Genomic DNA, 24,812 nt, shown 5'->3' with positions numbered 1-24,812 from the left:
TGACAAGGCCTTTTGGTCTACTCAGTGATGTCACCAGGAAGTGTCAATGGCCCTTATAAACCTTTCCTGATATTGCTGCACAACTCCAGGACCTATCCATGCAATACTTTTAGTAGATGGGGTAAAAGAGTCAGGATGGCTGGATCTGCACAAGGGAAACTACAAAAAAAATGTAAAAATGTAGTGGAATAATGATTTGACCTTACAAAATTATTATTATTTATTTATTAGCAGACGCCCTTATCCAGGGCGAACTACATTTGTTACAAAATCTATCATATTACAAAATATCACATTACAGAATATAAAATTCAAATAGAGAAAAATAATGAATAGCGTAAATAATTACATTTAGCAGCAAGTTTGACTAAGCGCAGTTAAACTTAAAACTTATAGTAAAAATATTTTCTTATACAAATAAAGTCCATAAGAGTACATAGTAAGTACGATAAATGGGTAAGAATGATTTCAAACAAGAGCAATTACAAAAACGTGAATACGGATATCTATAAGAGTAAAATCAAATACAAGATATAGGAAATAGTTATAATTAAGAGCAGCAGTAGAATACAGCAAGGTATGGAGCAGTTCAGTGCAAGTACAAGCTGTTGCAAGTAGTGGTACAATTGGGTGCCATAAAGTCCAGTATACTGGAGAGTTGACAGGTTTACAAGCCTTATCATGCCTTATTATTACTGCACAGTGGGAAATGGGGCCAATGTGTTTCCTGAAAGACTTGCTGTGTGCAAAAGGGAAAAATACTGTCCGTGCTCAACACACTAATTTACAAAGCCTCAGGGGAAAGGGGCTAAAGGCACCTAATTGTTATTGTACTAGAATTAATTGCTACTTAATTGCCCACCACGCTGGGAAAATAAGTTTTAAATATTACTTGTAAGGGTATTGTAACGAATGTTACTGCTGTGAAAGAAATTTCAGTGTCATGAAATGATTACACACACACACACACACACACACACACACACACACACACACACACACACACACACACACACACCGGGGCCTGAAAGGCTTTAGCAACAGCAATGACCAATGAGGCTGAAGGTAACAAATAGCTTAATTGTCAATAATACATTTGCTGTTTCTAATTCTAAGTTAGCATTTCACAACCATTTTAGGGTTGGGTCCATTTGGTTTGGAAAATGTCCTAAATAACTACACAACATTAAATATGGAATCTGTCAGGTTAATTAATTAATTTCATTTCATTCACACCATTTTCTCGTGAAATCTGGTTTAACCTTAATCATTTTTTTTTTAAATCCATTGGGTGTGGTAGATCAAATATAATTCTAAAATCAGAACTTCTGTATGTAAATAACCTTATAGTTTATTTTTGTTCAAACTTTCAAAAACCATTAAAGGATCCTACAGAAACCATAGGCTTATGAACCCATGTATGCCACTAAACAGAAGGACATTATATATATATATATATATATATATATATATATATATATATATATATATATATATATATATATATATATATATACACACACACACACACACACACACACACAACAGGGAAGGGGTTAATAGTTTCCCTGCCAAAAACAGATGCGAATGCATATTTTTGTTAATTATTTTATTGTTTGATTGTCACCTGCACCTGGGGATTATTGCAAATTAGGACCAGGTGCAGGGTATAAATAGTCAGCAGCCAGTCTACTCAGGGCTGCTGAGTAGTAGGAAGCAGAAGGTGTGCTCTGTTTCTGAGCAGTCAGAAGTAAAGTAAGTGCTGTGTTAAACCTGTATGGTTTGTGTTGATTTGTGACAGGTAAACGGCTTAGCCATCCTGTATGTTAGTCAGGGACCTGTTGAATGTACAATCAGAGCTCCAAAACGGAGTTAGGTTTTGCTGTGTTTGTTTATTTTTTATTCTGTGTTTTTAAAAAGTGCACGTAAGCGCTATAAACTTCCATTTCCGTGTCCTGGATTCTATCTTAAGGGGGCAACGAACGTCTGTGAGTTGCAACACATTTACTATATATATATATATATATATAATTTAACATATTTCATTTACTCATTAAAACTAGGGAATGCATTGGGTATTTATGCCAGTTGTTCATCAATGTTCTTATTAGAGAGCAGTGGTTTCCTCCTGGCTGTCCTTCCATGAACTTTTTCTGATAGTTGAGTCATAAACACTCTAGCCAAGGTGATAGTGGCCTGCAGATTCTTGGATGTTACTGTGGGGTTCTTTGTGACTTCCTTGATGATTTACCGATTTGTTCTTGGAGAGATTTTGGTAGGCCGACCACTCCTTATAGAGTAACTATGGACTATCTGTCTGACAGTGGATTAGTGTAGCCCCAAATCTTTAGAAATAGTTTTGTAACCCTTTCTGCATAAATAACTGTTTTTCTGAGGTCCTCAGAGATTTCTTTCGCTCATGGCATGACGTGTTTCCACACAGCTGTATAGTGAAGACCAAACTCACAAAGTTTCTGATCTTTATATAGAGTCTGGCCTCCCAAACTCACCCCTAAAGGTCTAACTAATCATGTAAACACCTGATTCTAATTATCCCCTTAATTGAGCTGATTAAACCAGGGGTTCACTTACTTTTTCACATACCCTGAAACTTAATTACCCATTGCTTGTCTAATTCATACATCATTTTGTTCCAAAAGACATGGAATTGGTTAATATAAACCCTATTGGATATTTAAGAAAAGACTGTTTTGATTGGGGTTCACAAACTTTTTCTCAGCCCTGTATTTCTACCATGTGAGGCCTCCACATTCTTACACTGAGCTTGCATAAAGAGTTACTTAGCTATTCAGAAAATGCTATTTGACTTGTGAAAATCATTTAAGAATTACTGTACTTAACAGACAACCTGACTGCTGAGGCAGTTAAAACCCCTGATTTATTCCACCAGACTTAAATATGCAGATGGATAAAGCTAATGATCTCTGATACTGTTCAGTTCTGCCAGCTGTATTTAAGCATTTTAAACTGGCCCATCCATTTCACTCCAACTGCAATGTCAGCTTGTTCAGCTTTTAGACAGTTGAGTTCATTTTCTCCCTCTCTCAACCCAGGGTTCAAATGCTGTACAAAGAAGAGTCTTAAATCAATAGGAATATATTCTGGAGATGTTCAAACTTTGCCAGGAGGCCACAGGTGGTGCTTAAAAAAATATATATAAACTTATAAATCAATCAGTGGGTGGGAGTGTAAGAAAATGAGACTGCCACATACTGTGTCCTTTGCATACGAGCCTCACAAGCATACTGTAGCTGAGAGATGTAGACTTGTGTTCTCAGGGCAGGCAAAGATGCTCTCACACAGCCGAGAAACAGGAAATGCTTTTCTCTCAAACTCTGTGACCTCATGCAGCCCAGGTTAAAATGAGGAATTTGACATTTTCTTTACAATTTATTTTTCTATTTTTGTATAAATAATTGCCCAGTTCCAATAATCAGCCACTATGGGCCAGATTTATCAAGGTCTTATGTCACCAAAGTAGTAACAAACAATCTAGGAGGTTTATTCCAAAGTGTAATCTATCTTGCAGCATTAGCAGTTGTATGTGCTAATTGTATTTTGAAGTAAAACCTTAATAAACTTGGCCCCAGGTGTGATAACATATATTTATTGTTTTACATCTTTCAACTAGTTTCCCTTTTCCTTAATTTGACTGTCAAATACAATATAATGAATGACCAAGCCCTGCACCTATTGAGCATTTGCTGTACCAGTGTTAGTATGCAGTCTCAAAGCAGGAAAGTGGGCAGAGTGATGTGTAAACTCATTCATTTACAAAGCCTTGTCCATGAACGACAGGCAGAAGTCATGCTGCTAAATGGTAATGTCAGGACAGATGTGCCTTTAAAACTCAGAAGGTTCCCCACTGTTTCTTACATGAGCTGAGTTATAATGTCATATGAGATTAAGCAGGGAACACTGCTATAGCTGTACATGTAAAGATGTGCATGCCACAGGGCACATGAAAGCAGTAATGCCCAATATGTCATACTCTGCATGCAGATACACCTGACTATATTAAGTGTCTGTCCAAAGAAACATTAATGATGGTATTTCATATTGGTAGCTTTGTTTAGACATTACTGAACTAAATAATATACAAAACATGTTATGCTGTAACTTTTATGAGATAGAAATTATGAAGGGCAGCTTGAGAGCACCGAGTCTATAACAGAGTTTAAAACATAATAATTAGGTTTTTTTCGTAAATGTTGGGCAAACAGTCAGCTGTTCCTAGTAGGTTTTCAAAGAGATTACTGTTACATTGAGTTCTGAAACTTCCAGGAAAAAGAAGCTGCAAAACATGCAGGAAAGAAAGAGTGAATGCAAAGTAAATGAGTATGCTGGCTCAATAGGCTCTCAGCATTGATGAAGGCAATTTATTTCCCAAACATATTAGGGACAAATGCAGGTCATGATGCCCCAAGAATGAATGAAAAATGACTTCCTCTATACAAGTAGGAAAGAAAGCTCAGATGTACTTAGAAATGGTCTCTGTGACTTGACTAATGACATCGCATGGTGTTCAATTACAGGGCTCTTCCTAACATGGTGTGTCCTGCCAGAGAACTCTAATCAAAGAGAAGCACTACAAATCAATAGCGCTGCACCAAGACCACTTCGTCTCAGCAAATGAGGACAGCATTGTTCCCTCACTATCTTCTCCCTTATGAAGGAGTGTGAGGGAGTTGTTCACTCCAACCCTCACCAAAAACCACGCGAGCTAGCACCGCAGTTTCATCGTAGTGTGTTTATCGTTGTGCTGCTTTAAAAAGGACTGCACGGTGTTACAAGGACTTGAACAGACATTATTCTATTAATTGCTTGTACTTTTAAGCCACATGCCAAGTATTGCAAACTGTGTAAATCAGTGTACTTACTGGTAGCAGTGGGCGCTGGTGCCCGGAGACCTGTGAAAAGAAAAAGAAAAGTCAGTAATCTGTGTAAACGCTGTGAAATGCACATGCTCTTTGATGATGCACACTTTTGTTAGAAGAATATTGTAGGAGAGGTTTGTTTTAAAATACAAACTACAAAGTAAAAAGAAAAACACCACCTTTTAATTCAGCCATGATTTGTTTGTTTGGGCTGCCCCGAGTAGCGTGCTGCGGGGGGTGAAAACACTTTGAAATAATAATAACTCTCTTCTCACGCGGATAAGCTTAAAGGGCGGGGCTGATGATAGTCAGCTTTACATAAGTTCACCTAGACATCAGTGAGGGTGGGTTTTGTTTTTGTGGTTTGATATGCTGAAATAGCAGCAGACAGGAGCTGTGTAAGTTTGGACAGCCTAGAGGCAAGCTAATCCTCTGTTAAAGCCCAGCTTAACCTTTCACTGGGCTGCCTGTTCAATATTTATTTTTTGGACTTTTGAAGAGCTCTGTTTATTTTTCCACATTTTTCCTTTTTGTTTTTTTTTTTTTTTTTTTTTTTTTTTTGGGGGTTTTTTTTATAATAATGTTCTAATATTGCACCTTCCATCTCGAACTTCCTGCCTTGCATTCTGTTCATCATTACTGCAACTATTCAGCAACCTCACAAGCAGCATGCTGTAATAGGAATAATCAGCTAGTTGGGTAGTTATGCAATAATTGTACTTATTTAGAAAAGCATATACTGTACTATGGTGGGAAAATTCATTCCAAGTTCCCCATTCACTCCCGTTTTTCTGAAAGGAAAAACAGACCTTGAAGTTACAAAACTACATATATTTCAAAAGCTCTGAAGTTTATTTCTAGTTTTGCACATGCTGTTTTCAAAATTAAAGGTGTTTGTGAAATAACGAGTTTTGTGAATGTATGTGCTATGTATTCTATTGTTTGAGCTCAGGTTGTAAATTATTTTTTAAAAGAATGTAAAAGATAATAATACAAAGGTCGGCCTTTTCTGATTGCTGCAATCTCTGCACAGCACAGGGTAGCTTATCTGAAGGACATCACCAATTACAACACAGCCCCCAACACGCACACGCACACACTGACACACACACACACACACACACACACACTGACGCACACACTGACCCACGCACACACACATTGGTGTGTTGGTATAATGCAGCCAGTCAAGGTTATCCCTAGCCGAGAAATTCAAACCTGTGAAAATCAAGCTCACAGCCAGTGAGCAGGTAATTTTATTATAAAACAGAACAATGAGAAAATGAAAGCCTTTACTTCAAGCGAATGATACTTACTGGAAGCATTAGAAGGTTTTATTATTATTATTATTGGAAGTGAAACTAAAAGCTCCCTGAAATAAAGACTAGTGGTAACTGCAATCTACTATACCTTTACAGTGTTTCTGTCCCTGTCTAATCTACTGTTTTACTATTTTACCTGGATCGTTCATTCTTTGCATAATTACATTTTTACATGCAGGGTTATTAAACTGCCTGTACCAGCAATGTAGATGAATTATTTTCAGTTCTATAAAATTTCTCTATTATTTAAGATAGGCTTTTTCATTAAATATTGCTTCAACTGCGCTGTGCATTTTTATTTCTGTCGGTGTGCTATTTAAAAGGGTTATATTTAAAAAGTAGGACTGCTGTCTAGCCAGTGGTGACATTTATATTGTAGACTGAGCAAGAAAAGCACTCCGATTGGCCACCACTTCAGGACTGCCAGCGAGTTTTTAAAATATTACTGCAGAGTAAAAGGCAAATAAATGACTGTATACTGCAGAGACAGCCTTGAGCATAGACAGATATTCTGGAGCTCGAAGCAGACCTCCAATTGGTTACTGGCATTTATTCCCCCAATTGGGAATCATGATGCACTACAGGGAAAAACACCTGCTTAGCCTGAGGCAAAGTTAAAGCTACAGAACTCCCAGTTTCACCAGAGCAACAAACCGAGCAAAAACCAAGCATCCCTGGTACCACAATCTAAGGGGAAGGTCAGCAAATCAGAGCCACTGGTAAAATGCAAATGTGAAAACCTCTGTATCACTGATGGGATGAACCTTGCTGTACAAAGGTTAAAACAATATGCCAGTGAAATGGTTCACTTCCAGTCGACACCAGTAATGTTTGTTTGTTCTTTTTTTTTTGTTGTTGTTGTATGACATTTTTTAGTCGTATAATTATCTCTTACCTAAATGTATTAACAATGAATACCATTAAAGCAAAGGAATTAAATTCATTCTTTAGGGGTGAAAAATCGGACTTAATGACCTTTGTAGTGGTAAAAATAATATTTCATTTATTCACAATCGTAAAGTTTTTATATTATATCATGAAAAATGAACTATAAAGACAAACCCTTCTAGATTTCAATTGTGTAATGTAATTTTCTCTAGCTGCTGTCTATGTATGACCTTGGCTTGGGGCAAGGGGTTGTTTTTCTTTAAACCCTTTTTGGCAGATGACCCGGGAAGCTCTTCCTTGGTGCAGAACACAAAACAATGACACAGCTATTTCAACTTGGCCCTGCTTCAGAAAAGTACTATTCACTAATTAAAAAAAATGATTGAGTGTCCACATTCAACCAGCCTACACAGCAATGACTCTTCTGTAAACGTAAAATAAGGAGAAAGTGGAAAGGACAAATGGACTTGCATATATTAGAAAAAAAAAATGGTATCACAAGGAGTGGTTTAACAAGCTTTTTACTTCAAATTGTAATTTTATTTTAAAAACGTAACAATAAACACCCTTTCACGTCATGAAAAAACAAAACAAAAACCTAACTGTACTTAATATGTCTTCATTTAAATACCTAACGTGGGGGGGGGTCCACTTTAACAGGCCATTTAAAACACAATAATCTTTGAAAACTGGCACACAGGGGGTAGATTCTCAAAGCTATTTACTACAAAACATCATGTGCACAATTTTTTTTCAGACAGACAATTCTGAGTTAACAACTTTGAGAATCCAGTACTGTATTTTTACATGTGACAGAAAAAAAAAACAATAAAAGAAAAAAAAGATACGTTGCAAGAGCTAAGCACTGCGTTCAGATACCTAAACCATACAGCAGGTGTGCAGTTTTGAATAATGTCTGTGTAGTATCACAGATTACCACCAAACCAGTACTCGTGTTTGAAGTGATCTGAAAAGACGCCTACCTGGAATGACTGTGATGTTGCCTACGGACCTGACCGTTCCATGGTTATTGGTAGCTTCACACATGTACTGTCCAGTATGGGATAGCTTTGCTTTTAGAATCTGAATATCTGATGAATTCCCACTACAGAAAACATAATGGAGGGGGGAAAAAACATACATTTACACATCACACAACACTGACTTTTTAAGAAAAGCTCACTGAGGTGCCACTTCGTAAATAAATAATTTATTTTTTATTCAGATGACAGTCTTTACACCTTAAAGATTGAACAAAATTGAACATTGAATGGGCATTGAGTTATTTTAGAGGTTGCAACTCTGTCACTGTTTTAATATATTTTTTAGATATAATGAGAACAAAACTATGATAATGATAAAGACAATACGTACATGTGGAATGGAAAACCACATAAAGTTATTACCCATCCTCTTCTATTGATACTGTATGTATCATAGATGAAACAGTGATGACCAATATTGAAAGGTATCTATTATCTAGAGTGATAAAGTCCTCTTACATTTTCTTTTGTTTGATCTTGATGTCTTTGGGTTTGTTGTTTTCTTTCAATGGTTTCCCATCTTTGTACCACGTGAGGACCGGCTTGGGATTTCCTGCACTGGCTTCACATTTTAAGACCACTTTCTTCCCCTCCTCCACTTCTAGGCTTTTTAGTTTCTTTAACTTTGGAGCTGTTGTTAAACAAAGAACAAAAGCACATTTTAGAGTAAAGTATTTGCTACAAAGAGTTTGGATTCCCTCCACTACACAGGAGAAAATCAAAGTGTGTCAGTGAAAAACATATCCCCTGCCATGCATAGAAACAACATTTTAGATGTCAAAAAACAAACAAAAGTAGGTCATCACGAAATCAAACCATGAGTTACCTTTACAGCACTGTGTTGTATGTGGAATATATTCTAAATAAATGCACATGCAAAGCTATATCAAATTTAGACATGAGGATCCCAAGATAAAGCCTTTTTACAGCTCAGCCAATCAGGTGTCAGTACAGTGAAAAAGTAGCCCAGACATCATACAGAAGAAAGTCACCTTTGTCACAACTGAATGAACTGTTCTATTAAAGTGAACATACTGTAGCCACATACATTGCTGGGAACATTCCGTTTTTACACACTGTACATTCATTAATTATCAATGCCCACATTCCTATTACCTGTGCTAGCTTGATAGTAAGTTAGGTTGACATTATCTACATAGTTATATATTTGTATGTTAAATTCCCCTTAGTGATTTTTTTAAAAAATGCACAGTGTCCCTAATGAAACAAAAGCATGGCTACAGAGGCTTTAACAATTAGAAAATACGACAGTGGATACTAAGCTCTTTTCACACTGGCATGATCTACCTGGGTCAGAACCTACCCGGGCAGGACCCGGTGTCATGCGGGTCAGGTACGCGATTTCACACTGCTTTTGATAAAGCAAGGCTGGCCTGGATAACAGACGTCAGTACACAATGCGCGTATCAGTGCCCCGGAAGCAGCTTGTTACGGACGTTTCCATCCAAGCTTGTCTGGACTGAACTGTCAGCCATGTTCTGCAATCTGACTCAAGCTGTGGCTCAATCAACAAAAACATGGCTAAACAGAATAAACAGAAACGCAAACGGCCATCAAGCATTTCATCTCACTCAACCCGGGTCAATGCGTGTCAACCCACATCCTGAGGGGGGTTACTGGATCCTCACCCGCATCCGACACTATACGGGATTAGAACCCGGGTAGGCGTGCCAGTGTGAAAGGGGCTCTTTAGGCAACTGAATCAAAAAGTTCAAAGTAACATGTACAAACAATACAGCTACATTCTCCTGGGTGCCCACACATTGAAACACAGCCCAGGTGTTATAGTAATCTCTTGTACAATTCATTATACCATCAATTGTTCTTCAACCAATCCTCTTTGTTGCACAATTTCCTGTGTAAAGCAAACAGTTTTAATATCGTAGTCTGTTCCCAAACTCAATCTTCCTTCCCATCAATTGTGATTTAAAAATGTGCTTTAGAATTATGTTACTTGTGATAAAATGAACATGTGACCCAGCCGCAGATTGAAGGGCCTGTACTGCAGTACATGTTTTCCCTTTTGATCTCATCTGGATTTGAGAATGCTGAGTTCACTTTGTCCACAAATATGTGTTTTCACTGAAATGTTCTACATTGGTTCTGAGTAAGTGAATTTAGACTCTAGTGCTGACTTGGAATTCTTTTGAAGCCTAAAATGAAACCTACATTGGACTGGGACTGCTTGTTGATTGCCCTGAATGGACTGGGAGACTGGTCTATTCCCAAAGGTGCAACATCATGCACCACGAGAGTAGCTTCTAGTGACGCAACATAAATGTAATAAAAAGAGGAAAGGATGCTAAGCTAACGCCTTGAAGGATAAGCTGCACAGTATCGGGACATGACCTGTGACGCAGTAGCACACCCACTCCCATTTATCAGCCAAGAAAATCCGCCTCATGCAACCACCCTTGACAAGTACGCAGAGTGAAAAGATCATAATCATAGATAAAATCCACCCACGGGAAATTAAAATATTGTACCCATGGGTACATAATGACTGATGAAGCAAACCTTAACCAGTGCTCATGTTTATTCATACCTGCAAGGCAGATCCAAACCTGCTAGGCTGATTGGAAAGATGTAGAACAAATTCACTTCACAGGTCCTGCAGCAGAAGTAATTCTCCATTAAGGTAGATATACTATACAGCAACTAATGGAATACTTCTATACACCTTACCTGTAATAAACTTCCATTCTTGATGTAGGTTTCATATGCGCAGTTTGCAGAAAGCACACCTTTTAGGAAATATGTATTTTCATGTATTATTGTTGTTGTTTAAATCTGATACCATACTTAAACAAAGGAAAGCACTGACTGCTTTGCGTTAAACTGCTGTTACATTCCCTCTGTCGTTTCACCTCGGCTGTGTCTTTGAAATCAAAGTGTGTCACTGGCTGCAAAGCATGTCAGTCATCAGGAACCAGCTGATTGGTTCATGACAGGGGAAAAAAGGAGCTGAAAGTGAGAATGTCACTCTCCAGGTGAAACGATCTTGGAAGCACACGTACACTGTAGCAGACTACCTGAAAGTAGGGCATAGCAAACACACAGGAGAAATGAAACAACATATTTATCATAACATGTGCTTCTATCAGAACACATGCGAGAACTCTTTACTGAACGGGCTGCACAGCAGGTAAGAGTTATGGAGCTATTTCACAAGCTGTAACGTCTTTAACAACTCTCCACTCTTTCTACTCTGTGAATCCTGATACTTTCCCTAGTCTAGCTGGACAGTACAGTTTTCCCATCTACTGTACCTGTGCCCCCTGGTGGATATTAATCGTACACCCTACAGTAAGGTAAATAATAACTACAGTGATCATTTCTGCACTATATTATACCCTGGATAACCCAAATAACATGTGAAAAGCACGACTACCACCCCCAGGGATAACAAGACCACAGGACGGTTGACCAGTAAGTCCGGCCCAGGGTTGGTAAGATAGTATGCTATAGTATGGATATTTGTCTGGTCCTATGTTTGTTTTCAGTAGTTATGACAGGTCATGCTTGGTTTGGACTGTGAGGGCTGTTGTTGTGGCTAGGGGGCTGTATTTTTTGTTTTATTATTGTGATGCACCTAAGCAGGTTAAGGCACAGGAGCAAGAACAAACAAGAGCAAGCGATACTCATTACAACATACACTGCACACTGTAGCGGCAGAAACAAATCTTTTTCACTAGCACTTTAAATAGATTACAAAAAAAATAACCCATTCAAGTTTCCCTTTATTTTGACTTATAAAGTGGACAATCTAATCTGTGACAGCAGTAACAAGAAGACTCTCTGTCCACCTTAACTGCTATTAAACGTGATATCTTCCCCTTCGCTATGCAGTGGCATTCCAAGGAGCTTTATGGACACATGTGTCTAATTAAATGTGTCACCACCACAGCTGTTCACACCGGTAACAGTGACACAGACATAATTAATGAACATATGTATTAGGTGTAGCAGTGATCAGCTCCCAGCATTATTATAATGACAGAATACTTCATTTGAATGTATTCAAACAGATCTCCCTTCTTTGTTTTACAAATATTTACCAACAGATTTGTGTTTACATACACACACTTCATCAAGAAATCATTTAGGATGAGTCACATTAAGAAATGTTTTGTTAGGGTCTGTTTTTTAAAGCACATTTAGACTGATTAAATCAAGCTTCCAGTTCATGAAACACCACTTCTTAGCTGTTTTAGAGATGTTGTATTTGTTTTTTCACCCCCCAAAGCAGACGGCACCTGTCCACAGCACTTTAATTCATGCTGAGATATTGGTTGATACAGAATATCTAGGATTTCCCAAAGTAGGATTTGAAAAATCATTGGAATAATTTAGAACAAGGAAAAAAAAAAACATTTACAGATGATCCTTGTCTAATAACATGTGATTATAGTGCTATCACTGTTCGATACCTACCCACGATAGCCAAAATGTTAATGAAGAGGAAGCAAAAAATCTGTGCTCTGTAAACGCAAAGAAATAAATATGAAACACGATGCCATGAATCAGCACTGATTCACGACTCTCTCCACAGCTGTCAAAGACAGTGGCTGCCTTGACAAAGCCCCCACCACCCACAGCTGCTCTGTAATGTACTGACATCACAAATGTGTGAACAGTATCCACATGTGATAGCTTTCGAAAAAACTGCCTGGCGAAATTATACAAAGATTTACCTCAACTACACTTAAAAGGCCCCTACACAGCAGACGCAATGCGGCAAGCGAAAATGTGCAGCAATACAATAAAATTAATAGAAACTTTTATTAGAAGGTCTGGTGTTCCAGACACCTAAGATGTTGGAGGTGACAGCAGACTTGCAGTCTTTGTAATCCACTATCAATATTAAAACAGTGCATTTTGTTCCTCTAATTCCGACATCTAAAAAGGGGGATTTATGTTTATAAACTGAACTATATATGTACTATTGGTTTTACTTGTGTGCCCTGTATGCATGTGAATGTGTCTACAATGATTGTCGGGCAGTGGCCTGAGTTCAATTTTGTATCAAGTGCACTGAACCAATAGAAAGACAAAAAGGAGAAAAGACCTCAACAGTAGCTAGAGGTTATAATGTTGGACGGCATTAGCAATTCGTTTACACAGAAGCAGTATCGCCTCCCTTCAGATACAGACCACTGGGAGGGCAGCATGCAGAAAGCAGGAAGCAAGATTCTGTTTGGTTCAAACAACAACAGGAACACCCTGTGCTCAAGATCAGAATTTGTGAGCCTTTTATTGTTTCTATTCAATGCAGCTCCATTCTAGCCTTTCTGAGCACATTCACCAAAGCAGCTTGGTGCAAACTGTAAGTTATTGCTTTTTAATCATTGCATTTGGGTGCCACTGCATGCTGAGTAGTACCTGGTGTAGCTCATGTAGATACTGTATGGAAATCAGCTTTGTCTCCTAATTTTTTTATTTAATTTTTTTTTTTTTTTTTATTTACAGTTTGACATACGCAGCTGAACAGCAGGTTAATATGTGTTCAGACGTAGTTACAACGTTTGATGTTCATATTAATAAGGAATCTAATATAGTTCTACCAGACAATGTCCTCAATTTACAAGTACACAAACAGCTCTCCATTGCAAAGCTTTGGAGATCAAGCTAGATCACTTGAGGTTGAATATACAGTGCTGGAATGTTCTGGCATCTAAAGTTGCACAACACAGCATACAGTACAGAACACTAATGTTTTATTTGAATAAAATGACATGAAATAAATTCCAGAACTCCCAAACAGCGTAGGAGTAGCAAACGTGCCACTCAAGAATAGCATGTGCTTTTTGAATGTATGCAAACTGACCTTAAATCACTGCCTCCTATTAATAACAGTACTGAACACAATCATTTGAATAGGTTATTTTTTTTTAAAATGTTCAGAAAATGTTGTGAAACATTGGTGAAACACTGTATATTATAAATCACATGAGGCATGAAGTTAAGGATTTGTTAAAAAGCACATCTTACGACCTGTAAAAAATGTCATTTCAAGCACAGAACATACAAAAGTAGTTTTGTGATTTAAAATAACTTACTAGGGAGTTATTATACTTTATAAAGTAACCTATTTACAAACTAATACAAACAAGGCCAGCTGCGGGATTCAGGATTATCAAGTCCAAGTCTATACAGAATATTTAGACAGCGGGAGACCCTGGAGAATCACCAGCAGCAGCTCTGTGCAGCACTATGGGTGGCATTTCCTCTTTGATCTGAATCCGAATCGCTTTTTACCATCACATGAGTTTACAATGCTAGCTCTGCATCCAAACATTTACGGTTCCTGCTCAAAAGAAATTGAATATTGACTGCAGAGTGACACATTTGTACCAGTGCGCCGCAGATTCAACACACTCAACTGATTTTTATCACGTCTGTTTTCTCCACGATATTTCAGTGCTGAAGAAGTTGCTTGATAACATTCACTGAGAGCAGTAGTGCATGAAGATGTCTGCATAATGGTCATAAATACAATATGCACACACAGGGAAATTGACTCATATTGAGTCATATGGACTCAAACAGTTCTTCTGCTGAATGTTTTGTTGGCCCTCTGCTGTTAAAAATAACAGTTCTATAACTGTTTTATTTTTTTTTGCAAAACCAATGATGACTCAAAACTATTATATTAGGGAAGGAATATACTGGAGTTGTGCAAAAATGGGGATTGACAGCCAAGGCTCAAGTCAGGTTTTCCCAAAGTTTTGGTGACGGAGGGCCAATTTCCAGAGGTTGCATGGGATGGGGGGCCACACAAGAAAATGTACCACTCAAGAAACCGAAATATGTTCCAAATCATACCTTTTTATTTCCTATACATTTTTGTATTTAAATTAGGAATGTATATTACTACCACTGCAACACCAGCAGCTTTGAAATGTATTTGTATTTTATCCTGTGTCTTGATGTCACAACAGGCTTAGGTTTGAGCACCAATATCATGCTGTCACATCTTACATTGTCCTGGTAACAACAATTAAAGAAGATAATCCCGAAATAGGAACTCTTCAAACTATACCAATTAAACTATTTTGTGGGTTATTCTTCAGTAGCGAGGCAGAATGCATCTTGACTTGTACAACTAACCACTTCACTAAGAGCTGAATATATGTACAGTGAACTCCGCTTAATTCAAATCTCTGGGGACCATACTAATAGTTTGAGATGAAAGAAAGGGGGTGGGGGTTGAGGGTGGACCTTGGGGGGCCGCACCAAACACTGCATTTGGCCCACGGGCTGCACTTTGGGAACCCCTGGCTCAAGTAATGCCTAGCATGCACTAGCTCCTTTACACCACAGGGGTCAGTCTTCTACCAGCTCTTTCTGATTCTTTTTTCATTGCTGTTTTACAGTGTCATGGTGCAAGAAGAGAATACTGTGACTACTTTGCATAATTGATATCTGTTTTTGTTGGAATAGATCCGTCTGGAACGTCCAACATTTTCACAGTTTGTTGTGTTACAACCTGAAATCTTGATGCATTTAAATGGGATTTTTTGATCCTTTTTACACAACCTACTCAACACTTTCAATATGCGGGGGGGGGGGGGGGGGGGGGGTGAAAAAACAAATCAATTAAAAATAAAAAATAAAATAAAATCCTGTCTAAAATAAAAAGTCTTCATTAGATAAGTATTCACCCCCTTTGCTATGACACTCCTAAATAAACTCAGGTGCAACCAATTGCCTTCAGAATTCACACAATAAGTTAAATGGAGTCCATCTGTGTGCAATAAAAGTGGTTCACATGATTTCAGATTAAACACACCTGTCTTGGGAAGGTCCCACAGTTGGATAGTGCATTCAAAGCAAAGATACTACCATGAAGACCAAGGAGCTTTCAGAACATCTCTGGGATAAAGTTGTGGAAAGGCACAGATCAGGGGAGGGGTATAAAAAGATTTCAAAGGCATTGAATATCCCTCGGGGCACAGTCAAGTCGATCATTAAGAAGTGGAAGATATACAGCACCACCCAGAAACTGCTTAGAGCAGGCCTTCCTCCCAAACTGAGCAGCCAGGTATAAAGGGCATTGATCAGAGAAGCCACCAAGGCCAATGACAACTTTGAAAGACCTACAGCGTTCCACGGCTGAGATGAGAGAAACTGTCCATTTGTCAACAATAGCCCATTACTCCACAAATCTGGCCTGTATGAAAGAGTGGCAAGAAGGAAGCCATTTCTGAAAAAAGCCCATGTAAAATCCTGCTTGGAATTTGCAAAAAGCATGTGGGAGACTGAAAAGATGTGGCAAAAGATTATGTGGTCTGATGAAACAAAAATTGAACTATTTGGCCTAAATGCAAAGCGTTATGTCTGGCGTAAACCCAGCAGCACATCACCCAAGTAACTGCGAAGCATGGTGGTGACAGCATCATGCTATGGGGATGCTTTTCATCGGCAGGGACTGGGAAGCTTGTCAGGGTAGAGCGCAAAATGGATGGAGCAAAATATAGGCAAATCCTTGAGGAAAACCTGCTTCAGACTGCAAAAGACCACGACTGGGACAGGGATTCACCTTTCAGCAGGACAATGACCCCAAGCACACAGCCAAAGTGACACTGGAGTGGCTTAAAACAAGAAAGTGAATGTCCTAGAGTGGCCCAGTCAAAGCCCAGACTTGAATCTGATTGAGAATCTGTGACAAGACATGAAGATCCCCATCCAACTTGATAGAGCTTGAACAATTTTGCCAAGAAGAATGGGTGAATACCGCATGATCCAGATGTGCAAACTTGGTAGAGACTTACCCCAAAAGACTCACAGTTGTAATTTCCTGTAAGTGCTAATCAGGGCTTGGAAAAACCTTACAAGTGAGACAAAAAAATTATTTTAACGGCCCACTTAATGTTCTACCAAACGCTCATAGTTAACATTTGGAATTTACTGGAAAAATACCAATTTTGTCATAAAATTTATGAGTTTTAAAAGCACACATAAACTCCTTACATGTAATTCCAGTCTGCATACTGTAAGGACAGCAAAACTAAGACACAATTAAAATTAAAATTAAAAGCATTTCTATGCAGCATACTGTATAGGTCTACTTTTTAATTATTGATACTGTATTATTGTTAAAGCAAAAACACTCCCTCAGTGCTGCATTCTTTTGACAGCATATTAGTGATAATGAAATATTTTTTCATTTCTGTCAAAATCAAAGCACTTTAATTGTATGAAATGTCCTAACTATCTGTTCACATTAGAATGCTGATCACCTTGTTTAAAAACATCAAGGCATTAACTCATCAGTGATGCTTACCTCAAGCATCTAATTAATTATAATTCTCTCTTTTAGACACAGCTGTGCATTTGTTTTCAAGACAAACTGTAACCAATGGTGGTTGTATAACAATAATGAACCTAAATAGTACTTCTTGGTGCTTGAAATAATACAATAATTGTGTCTGGCTGAATGTTATGCAATTGCTTTCGTTTCGTCTTTGGCTGACTTCAACATAAAGTTGTAATCAAAAGTTTACACACCCCAATGGAAATTTATGCTTTCTAGAAATTTCTCAAAAACAAAGAATTTTAGGAAAAATCTTTTTTAGCAAAAGTTTTGCTTTTGTGGAAGAGGAAAAAAGTTTATTTAATTTAGCAATTATTTTTGCAAATCTCCAAAAATGCTAATTCAAAAGTATTCACATTCTTTGATGCTATGATAGTATTGTCTACAAGGTGGTAGAAATTTCAATATGATAGTGCAGAATCTAATTCTAGAAAAGTAGAAAATGCTGGATTGTAGGTGAACATTCTTAGAATGCATAAAAGGGTTAGGCATAGGATCACAATGCTCCCTTGGTCTGGAAGAAAGAAGGTTCTTTCACCAAGAACAAGTAGAGGAATTTTGAGGAAGGTTAATAACAATCTGAAATTGACTACCAAAGATATTCAAAGTGAACTGGCTGCAAGTGGGACTGGGGTTTCCATTTCAGCCATAGGGTCGAGGATTGCATGGTGAAGGTCTCGATGGTCGCAGGCCAAGGAAAAAGTCACTCTTAGAAAACATCACAAGGACAATTAAAGTTTGCACAATAGCATTTGAATGACGGATAAGAATTCTGGTCAAAGGTTTTGTGGAGTGATGAAATAAAAATCGAGCTCTTTGATCACGCTGATAGTTGTTTAAAGAAATACTGGTGAAACATACAAAGAACACCATAACTACTCTCACGCATGGGAGTCGTAATATCCTTTTATGTGGCTGTTTTCTATATTATGGCACAGGAAATTTAGTTTCAATACATGGTAAAATGGATTCCATAGCATATCAAAAGATACTGGCCAATCATCTTCAACCCTCCGCTGGTTTAAAGCACAACAACGTTCCAACACAACAACGATCCAAAGCACACATTAAAATCTACTTCAGAATGGTAATGAAGAATAAAATCAAGGTTCTGGAATGGTATTTGAAGACAAGAGAACTCCTCAGAATTTGAATGAACTGGAACAATGATCCTAATCATTAAAAAAAAAAAAAAAGTTATTATTGCAAAAGGTGCCTCAACTAGCTATTAATTTCATTTTTCTTGTCAGGGTATGAATACTTTTGAATTAGCATTTGCAAAAAATAGTGCTGAAATAAATAACTGTACACATCTATTTCTTGTAACTTTCTCCTCATCCACAAAAGCAAAACTTTTGCTACAAAAGATTTGTCCTAATTCTTTGTTTTTGAGAAATTTCTACAAATTATAAATTGCCATTGGGGAATGTAAACTTTTGACTGCAACTGCATACTGATCATTGTGATATAAACAGCTGTTAGCATCCTTCACCTGTATGGTGCCCAATCCATAAACACAAACTTGTAATGACTGAAAACAGCAAAGTTCTACAGAACTGCAACTGTGACAAAATCTTTTATTTTGCAAACATTAGCAGCTGTGTCAGCACCTTGCACTCAGGGGCTAACTGATACATGGCATAAATGCAGAATACCTCATCTTTTGTTATGCAAACGGAAACCCAACTTACAAAACAGTGCCTCTCCTTTTTGCAATTAAGGCCTAGTCCTCACAGACAAGGTGCTTGGTTGGTGGATGCATCCTACCTTAAGGTGGCCCTACACCCTGTTGACAGTATTATGACAATTGTTTTATTTTATTTGTGTGTTCACACCCTCATTATTAAACAACAAACATACACATTCAGCTACAGTTACAGTTAACAACTCTTACATGCAGCCTTACTTTCAGCCTTTATCGCGTCCTACCCATTAATGACTGAAACGTGTTATATTATCCCTTACTCCATATATTCCAATATTGTGTTCATGCCCATTATACTGTAAACTATAGGCTACCTTATGGCTTTAAGAACAATATTATATAACATATAGCATCTCTTGAACTTGCTCAGCATGAGCTTAGAATTACCTTCTCTACACGCAAAAAGTATTTATTTATTTTTTAAAAGTACAGTCCATACCGTATCGATTTGACGTTATTTTTACACCTGCCGCTACAAGGCGTTACAAAAAGTGAAGCTCAAATTTGAATTAATAATACGCAAAGTAAACTAGCAAAGCAAACTAAAAACAAATTAATGAATCACGTTTAAAAACTGATAACAACTAGTTTTGAGTTACCTTACTGTAAAGATAGTCAATCTCATAGTGACTAGATACACCTGTACTAGGGTAACTAGAGTGCTTCCTCGCCGGCCTGAAGTGGAGTTCTGACCACTTGAAATTCCAGTTTGGAATTGGCTTCTACTGTAGCGTTAGTAAATACGACACTTTTCTGTACGTTTGTTAAAGCATATTTGATGTTCAACACAACTAAGCTTGCACGGGAAAGTAATATTTGATTTATAATAGCGTAAACTGTAATGTTTTGATTGCGTGTCACGTTGCCTTTGCTTGGTATGCTAAACTTACCTGGATCTGAAGTGTCTTCTGCGGGAGCTGTATCGACTTTTCCTTTTCCTTCCTTCTTATTTTTCCCTTTATTTCCACGTCTTCCTGTTTTCTTCTCCGACATTGTAAATGTTATATTAGATCCCTAAACTGTGTAAATCAGCTAGGTCCAGGCAGTTCAAAAACAATTTTCCAAAAACGCTTATTAAAAGTGTTTCAACTGTTGAAGAAAGGTCTATATGTAACTGTCTTGTCAAAACGTATAACAATATTTTAATTTGATTTCCTTCAGATGTATTTTTCTTGTCACGCTTTTGTCCCCGGAGATGATCAAAAGTTCTAACTTCACTTCACTAACACTTACAATAACTACCAGCAACTCCTCTTGTGATCAAGGTCTTATTGAAAGTTAACATAGCATGTAGTGTAGATGACAGGTTAAACTCCTCACTTGAGCCCATCCCCGTGGGTGGAGTGTGTGTGTGTGTGTGTGTGTGTGTGTCTATATATATATATATATATATATATATATATATATATATATATATATATATATATATATAGATAGATAGATAGATAGATAGATAGATAGATATCGTTTTAATGAAATGTTTTATAACATTTTTTTTTTTTTTTTGTTCCTGGATAGTAAGTGTTATTTCCTAATTGCTTATGCCCAAAAGTATAGAAAATGGCTATTATTCCCCACAAACTTTGCTTTTGTGACCAGGACAGTGATATTTCAAAATATCACCATTTCCAATGGGAAAACGGGCAAATGTGTGTCTTTTCGTTCACATAAAGTCAGAAAAAAAACAACATATGAATCCAAATTAACATGTATTTATACTAAAGTAATACAAATATGACTACAAAAGATTTAGAAGTGAGTAGTTTTTCGAGATTTACGATTATGAGTAGTTTTTCGAGATTTACGATTATACTGTATTTACAGTATAATCGTAAATCTCGAAAAACTACTCACTTCTAAATCTTTTGTAGTCATTTTTTAAAAAATTAAAAAAGGACTGCATAACCTTAAAACTGAAGTTTGTTTTAATCACATATTGTTGCTATTGATTATCATCTTTGACTTATTTATACATGAACATAACACTTATAGTGGTATTTATTGCAGTTAAGTTTATTAAACTGCCTTGTAAATGTTACAATACTCCATTGAAATAATCATTAAAAATATCTCAAAACATAATTTACTTTGGCAATAAGCGTACCCCTATAGTGAAAACGTGGTGGATCCTAAATCACCAACATGTAAATATTAAAACCTGTAATCTGACTTACTTTTAAAAGGCAAAAATACAGGTAGGAGGCGCGCGCGCGCGCACACACACACACACACACACACACACACACACACACACACACACAGAGTCCCTTCTTTTATGGATTCTATGTTTAGATCAAGTGAATGATCAGTAGTTACATGATTGTAAAAGGTTGCACATTCATTTCAACTGATCATCTTTAAGTCGTGGCTTTTTAGAGACTCCTTTTCTAAATTGACACTTTTTGTGACTGCGTTTTTTGTATTTGTGTGTGTGTTGAAACTGAATGTCGGTCTATATTCCAAAGTGTTTACTCCCGTTTTTAAATAACTAATATTTTCTGTCTGCAGAAAAACATCTGTCAAAGCTAGAACAAAAAGTCTTTTGAGTCTCATTTAGTAACTTCAATGTTATCTTTTTCTCTGTTAAAAAAAATAGGAGTTGATTAAAGACTGGCGTAAACGCTTTGAAAATATGGTCCATCTCGTTATTAAAGTTTATTACACATTTAAAATAAATAAATAAATAAATAACTTAACGACTCATTTTCACCGGAATCATTTCTATAAACATGCGTTCTGTGGCATTATGAAAACACATAACATTGGTGATGAGTCTGATGACGTCAATGAGTGTCATTGTATAAAAATCGATAGACACTGCCGTCTTGTTTGCACGACAATGTACACAGAGGAAGAATACTTAGGGCTCTGCAGCCTTCATAAAGAAGTGGGGGTGGGAAATCCAGCTGTATAGCTTATAGTTGTTTATATAACAATGCAGATTTAGGAAATTGACACATACCTTTGTTTAGGAAAAATGTACAATACTATTGCATTCAGACTGGATAATGCTTGATTAAGGTTAGTGTCATAAAAGGTATTGTAACATCGACAGCCTGCGAGGTTAACGTCACCAGACTCCCTGCTGCAGGGTAAGGTTAATGTAGAGTCATCCTATCAGGAAAAGGGACACTGCTATGGAACGCTGTAAAGGGACTTCTTCATCTAGACAATGTGGGAAAGCTATAAAAAAAGGCCAAGATGCTCGGATACATAGTGAAAAGTGTTGAGTTTAAATCAAGGGAAGTAATGTTAAAACTTTACAATGCATTAGTAAGACCTCATCTAGAATATTGTGTTCAGTTTTGGTCACCTCGCTATAAAAAAGATATTGCCGCTCTAGAAAGAGTGCAAAGAAGAGCGACCAGAATTATTCTGGGCTTAAAAGGCATGTCATATGCAGACAGGCTAAAAGAATTGAATCTATTCGGTCTTGAACAAACAAGATTATGCGGCGATCAATGCCAACCCAAGGGACTTTTTCGACCTGAAAAAAGAAACAAAGACCAGGGATCACAAATGGAGATTAGATAAAGGGGCATTCAGAACAGAAATTAGGAGGCACTTTTTTACACAGAGAATTATGAGGGTTTGGAACCAACTCCCCTGTAATGTTGTTGAAGCTGACACCCTGGGATCCTTCAAGAAGCTGCTTGATGACATTCTGGGATCAATAAGCTGCAAACAACCAAATGAGCAAAATGGGCCAAATGGCCTCCTCTAGTCTGTAAACATTCTCATGTTCTTATGTTGTTATGAATGTTTGGGACTGGTGGGCTGAAGTCAGGAGGGGTTGGGTTAGAGCTGCTATAAAAGCAGCCTCACGCCCTCACCACGAGGACAGCGTTAGGAGCAGATGAAGAGACTGGTTAGCGTTGTAAACAGTACATGGTTGTTTTGCGTGGTTGAGGCCTACAGCGACCAAGTGCATTCAGAAGCCTGTAAACAGTTAATTGCAGCCGCTTCTATTATTAGTTTAAAGGGACTGCCAGCTGCTACCTCAAGTTCGGTTGGCACCCTGCAATTGTACAACAAATAAACCGCAAATTGAAAACTGCACCATCATCTCCCTAGTCTCCTTAAATGTTGAAAAGTTACAATATTAAAGAGTTGTATGTATGTTTTTAACAATGCTCATAAAGTAAATTGTTTACAGTGCTCCCTTTTTATGTCACTAATTGATGTACATATCACAAAATCAATCAAACAATCTTTATTTTATATAGCGCCTTTCATAGTGGACCACCATCACAAAGTGTTTTTCAAGATGCAGTAACAACAAGAAAATCCATAATACTTTAAATACAGAGGAATACATAATACATGATATACAGTAAAAAAAAATTAAAAAATACATACTGGTAATACATTAAATACATGTTACAATATTGAAAGCAATGAATCAGTGAAGGGTCCTTATACTGCATAGTACATCTGAGCAAAAATCAAGCTGTATCTCTTTTTTTGTTTTGTTTTACAGCTCTGAGTTACAATTCAAAATCTAGTATGGGTATTGTGCAATTTATTCAATGACAAAGTAAGGAAACCAACATTCACCAACAGGTTTCAATAAAACACAAGACGAAAGCAGAAGCTGTCTTTGCAAGAGAAGACGTGTCTGTAAAGCTAGATTCCTGGAAGCACTGCTGCTGTTAAAAGTTGAAGCCTATTTGACAGGTGCAGTTACAGTACATTGCAATTGATGTTGCCCCTATCAGTGAATAGCAACTGGAGATTTGGCAGATATGAAGCAAAACAGTCCAGTCAGTAGCAAGGCGATTGCTCCAGCTAAACAGGCATCATATATTCCGGGTGGATTGTGCTGTGGGTGGGGGTGTAGCACGTTATCAGTGACAGGGTGGGTAAACAAAAGCAACGAAAACCATTATAGATTTAGATGTTTCCATTATTTCTAGCTAAGAATAAGCAGTGTGTCATTTATTTGAAGACAGCTACTCATGATTGAATCTGGGGTTCTATTTCCATGAGGCCTGTCTCTATTTATAGGTGTTGTGGAGATAAATACTTAAAAAAAAGGTTTTATATTTGTAAGCTAGTGTGTGCAAGGACAAAGGGCAGGTTTTTTTTTTTTTCTTAGTACTTATTTAATACATGTTTATTTACTATGCATAACTATTGCAAAAGTGAATATATCTAAAAGCTACATTGTATCGGTATAAAATATTGTATCACAGATGCAGTGTAACCATGAACCTATCCACCAGCAACACTCTGCCCCCTAGTGGAAGCAAGAAATGCCACACTTGTTCTCTGTGGTATTCGTTATTCTTTCATCTCCAAGAGGGTGCTGCAGGGCAGCATGGCACTGGCCACACTTTGCTGTACCAGCTGTTCTTAGAGATTAGACATGTTTGAGCTCTCTGTTGAGGCCACAAAGGTGCTTCAAACTGCTGCGTTTCAAACAGTCACAAGGAGGTGACATCAGAAACAGAACATTATATCCAAAGTGAATGGAAACAAGAAAATAATCAGTCAAGACCAAGTGATCATTCATACCAATTGGCTCTTTACATTTGCCACATCAACTTCTTCCATTAGAATAGAAAATGAATTAAAGCTAAAAGTTGAAGAGAACCATGAGTGACACAAAACTGCTTT

At 37.4% G+C, this 24,812-nt stretch overlaps 1 protein-coding gene across 1 annotated transcript in view; it reads right to left on the bottom strand.

The window, feature by feature from the left end:
• Window positions 1-20,457, bottom strand: part of LOC121316650 (pro-neuregulin-1, membrane-bound isoform-like) — an 85,818-nt gene extending 65,361 nt beyond the window's left edge. The window contains exons 1-4 of the mRNA XM_041251723.1: window positions 20,084-20,457; window positions 8,611-8,782; window positions 8,092-8,213; window positions 4,902-4,931 (exon numbers count right to left, since the gene is read on the bottom strand). Coding sequence (XP_041107657.1) covers window positions 4,902-4,931; window positions 8,092-8,213; window positions 8,611-8,782; window positions 20,084-20,186 — 427 coding nt within the window. The 5' untranslated portion in view covers window positions 20,187-20,457. The remainder of the gene's footprint in view (window positions 1-4,901; window positions 4,932-8,091; window positions 8,214-8,610; window positions 8,783-20,083) is intronic.
• Window positions 20,458-24,812: the final 4,355 nt, after the last annotated feature.

The sequence above is a fragment of the Polyodon spathula genome, chromosome 1 (genome assembly GCF_017654505.1).
Source record: "Polyodon spathula isolate WHYD16114869_AA chromosome 1, ASM1765450v1, whole genome shotgun sequence".
Lineage (NCBI taxonomy): Eukaryota > Metazoa > Chordata > Actinopteri > Acipenseriformes > Polyodontidae > Polyodon > Polyodon spathula.
This window is presented reverse-complemented; position numbering and strand designations above follow the sequence as displayed.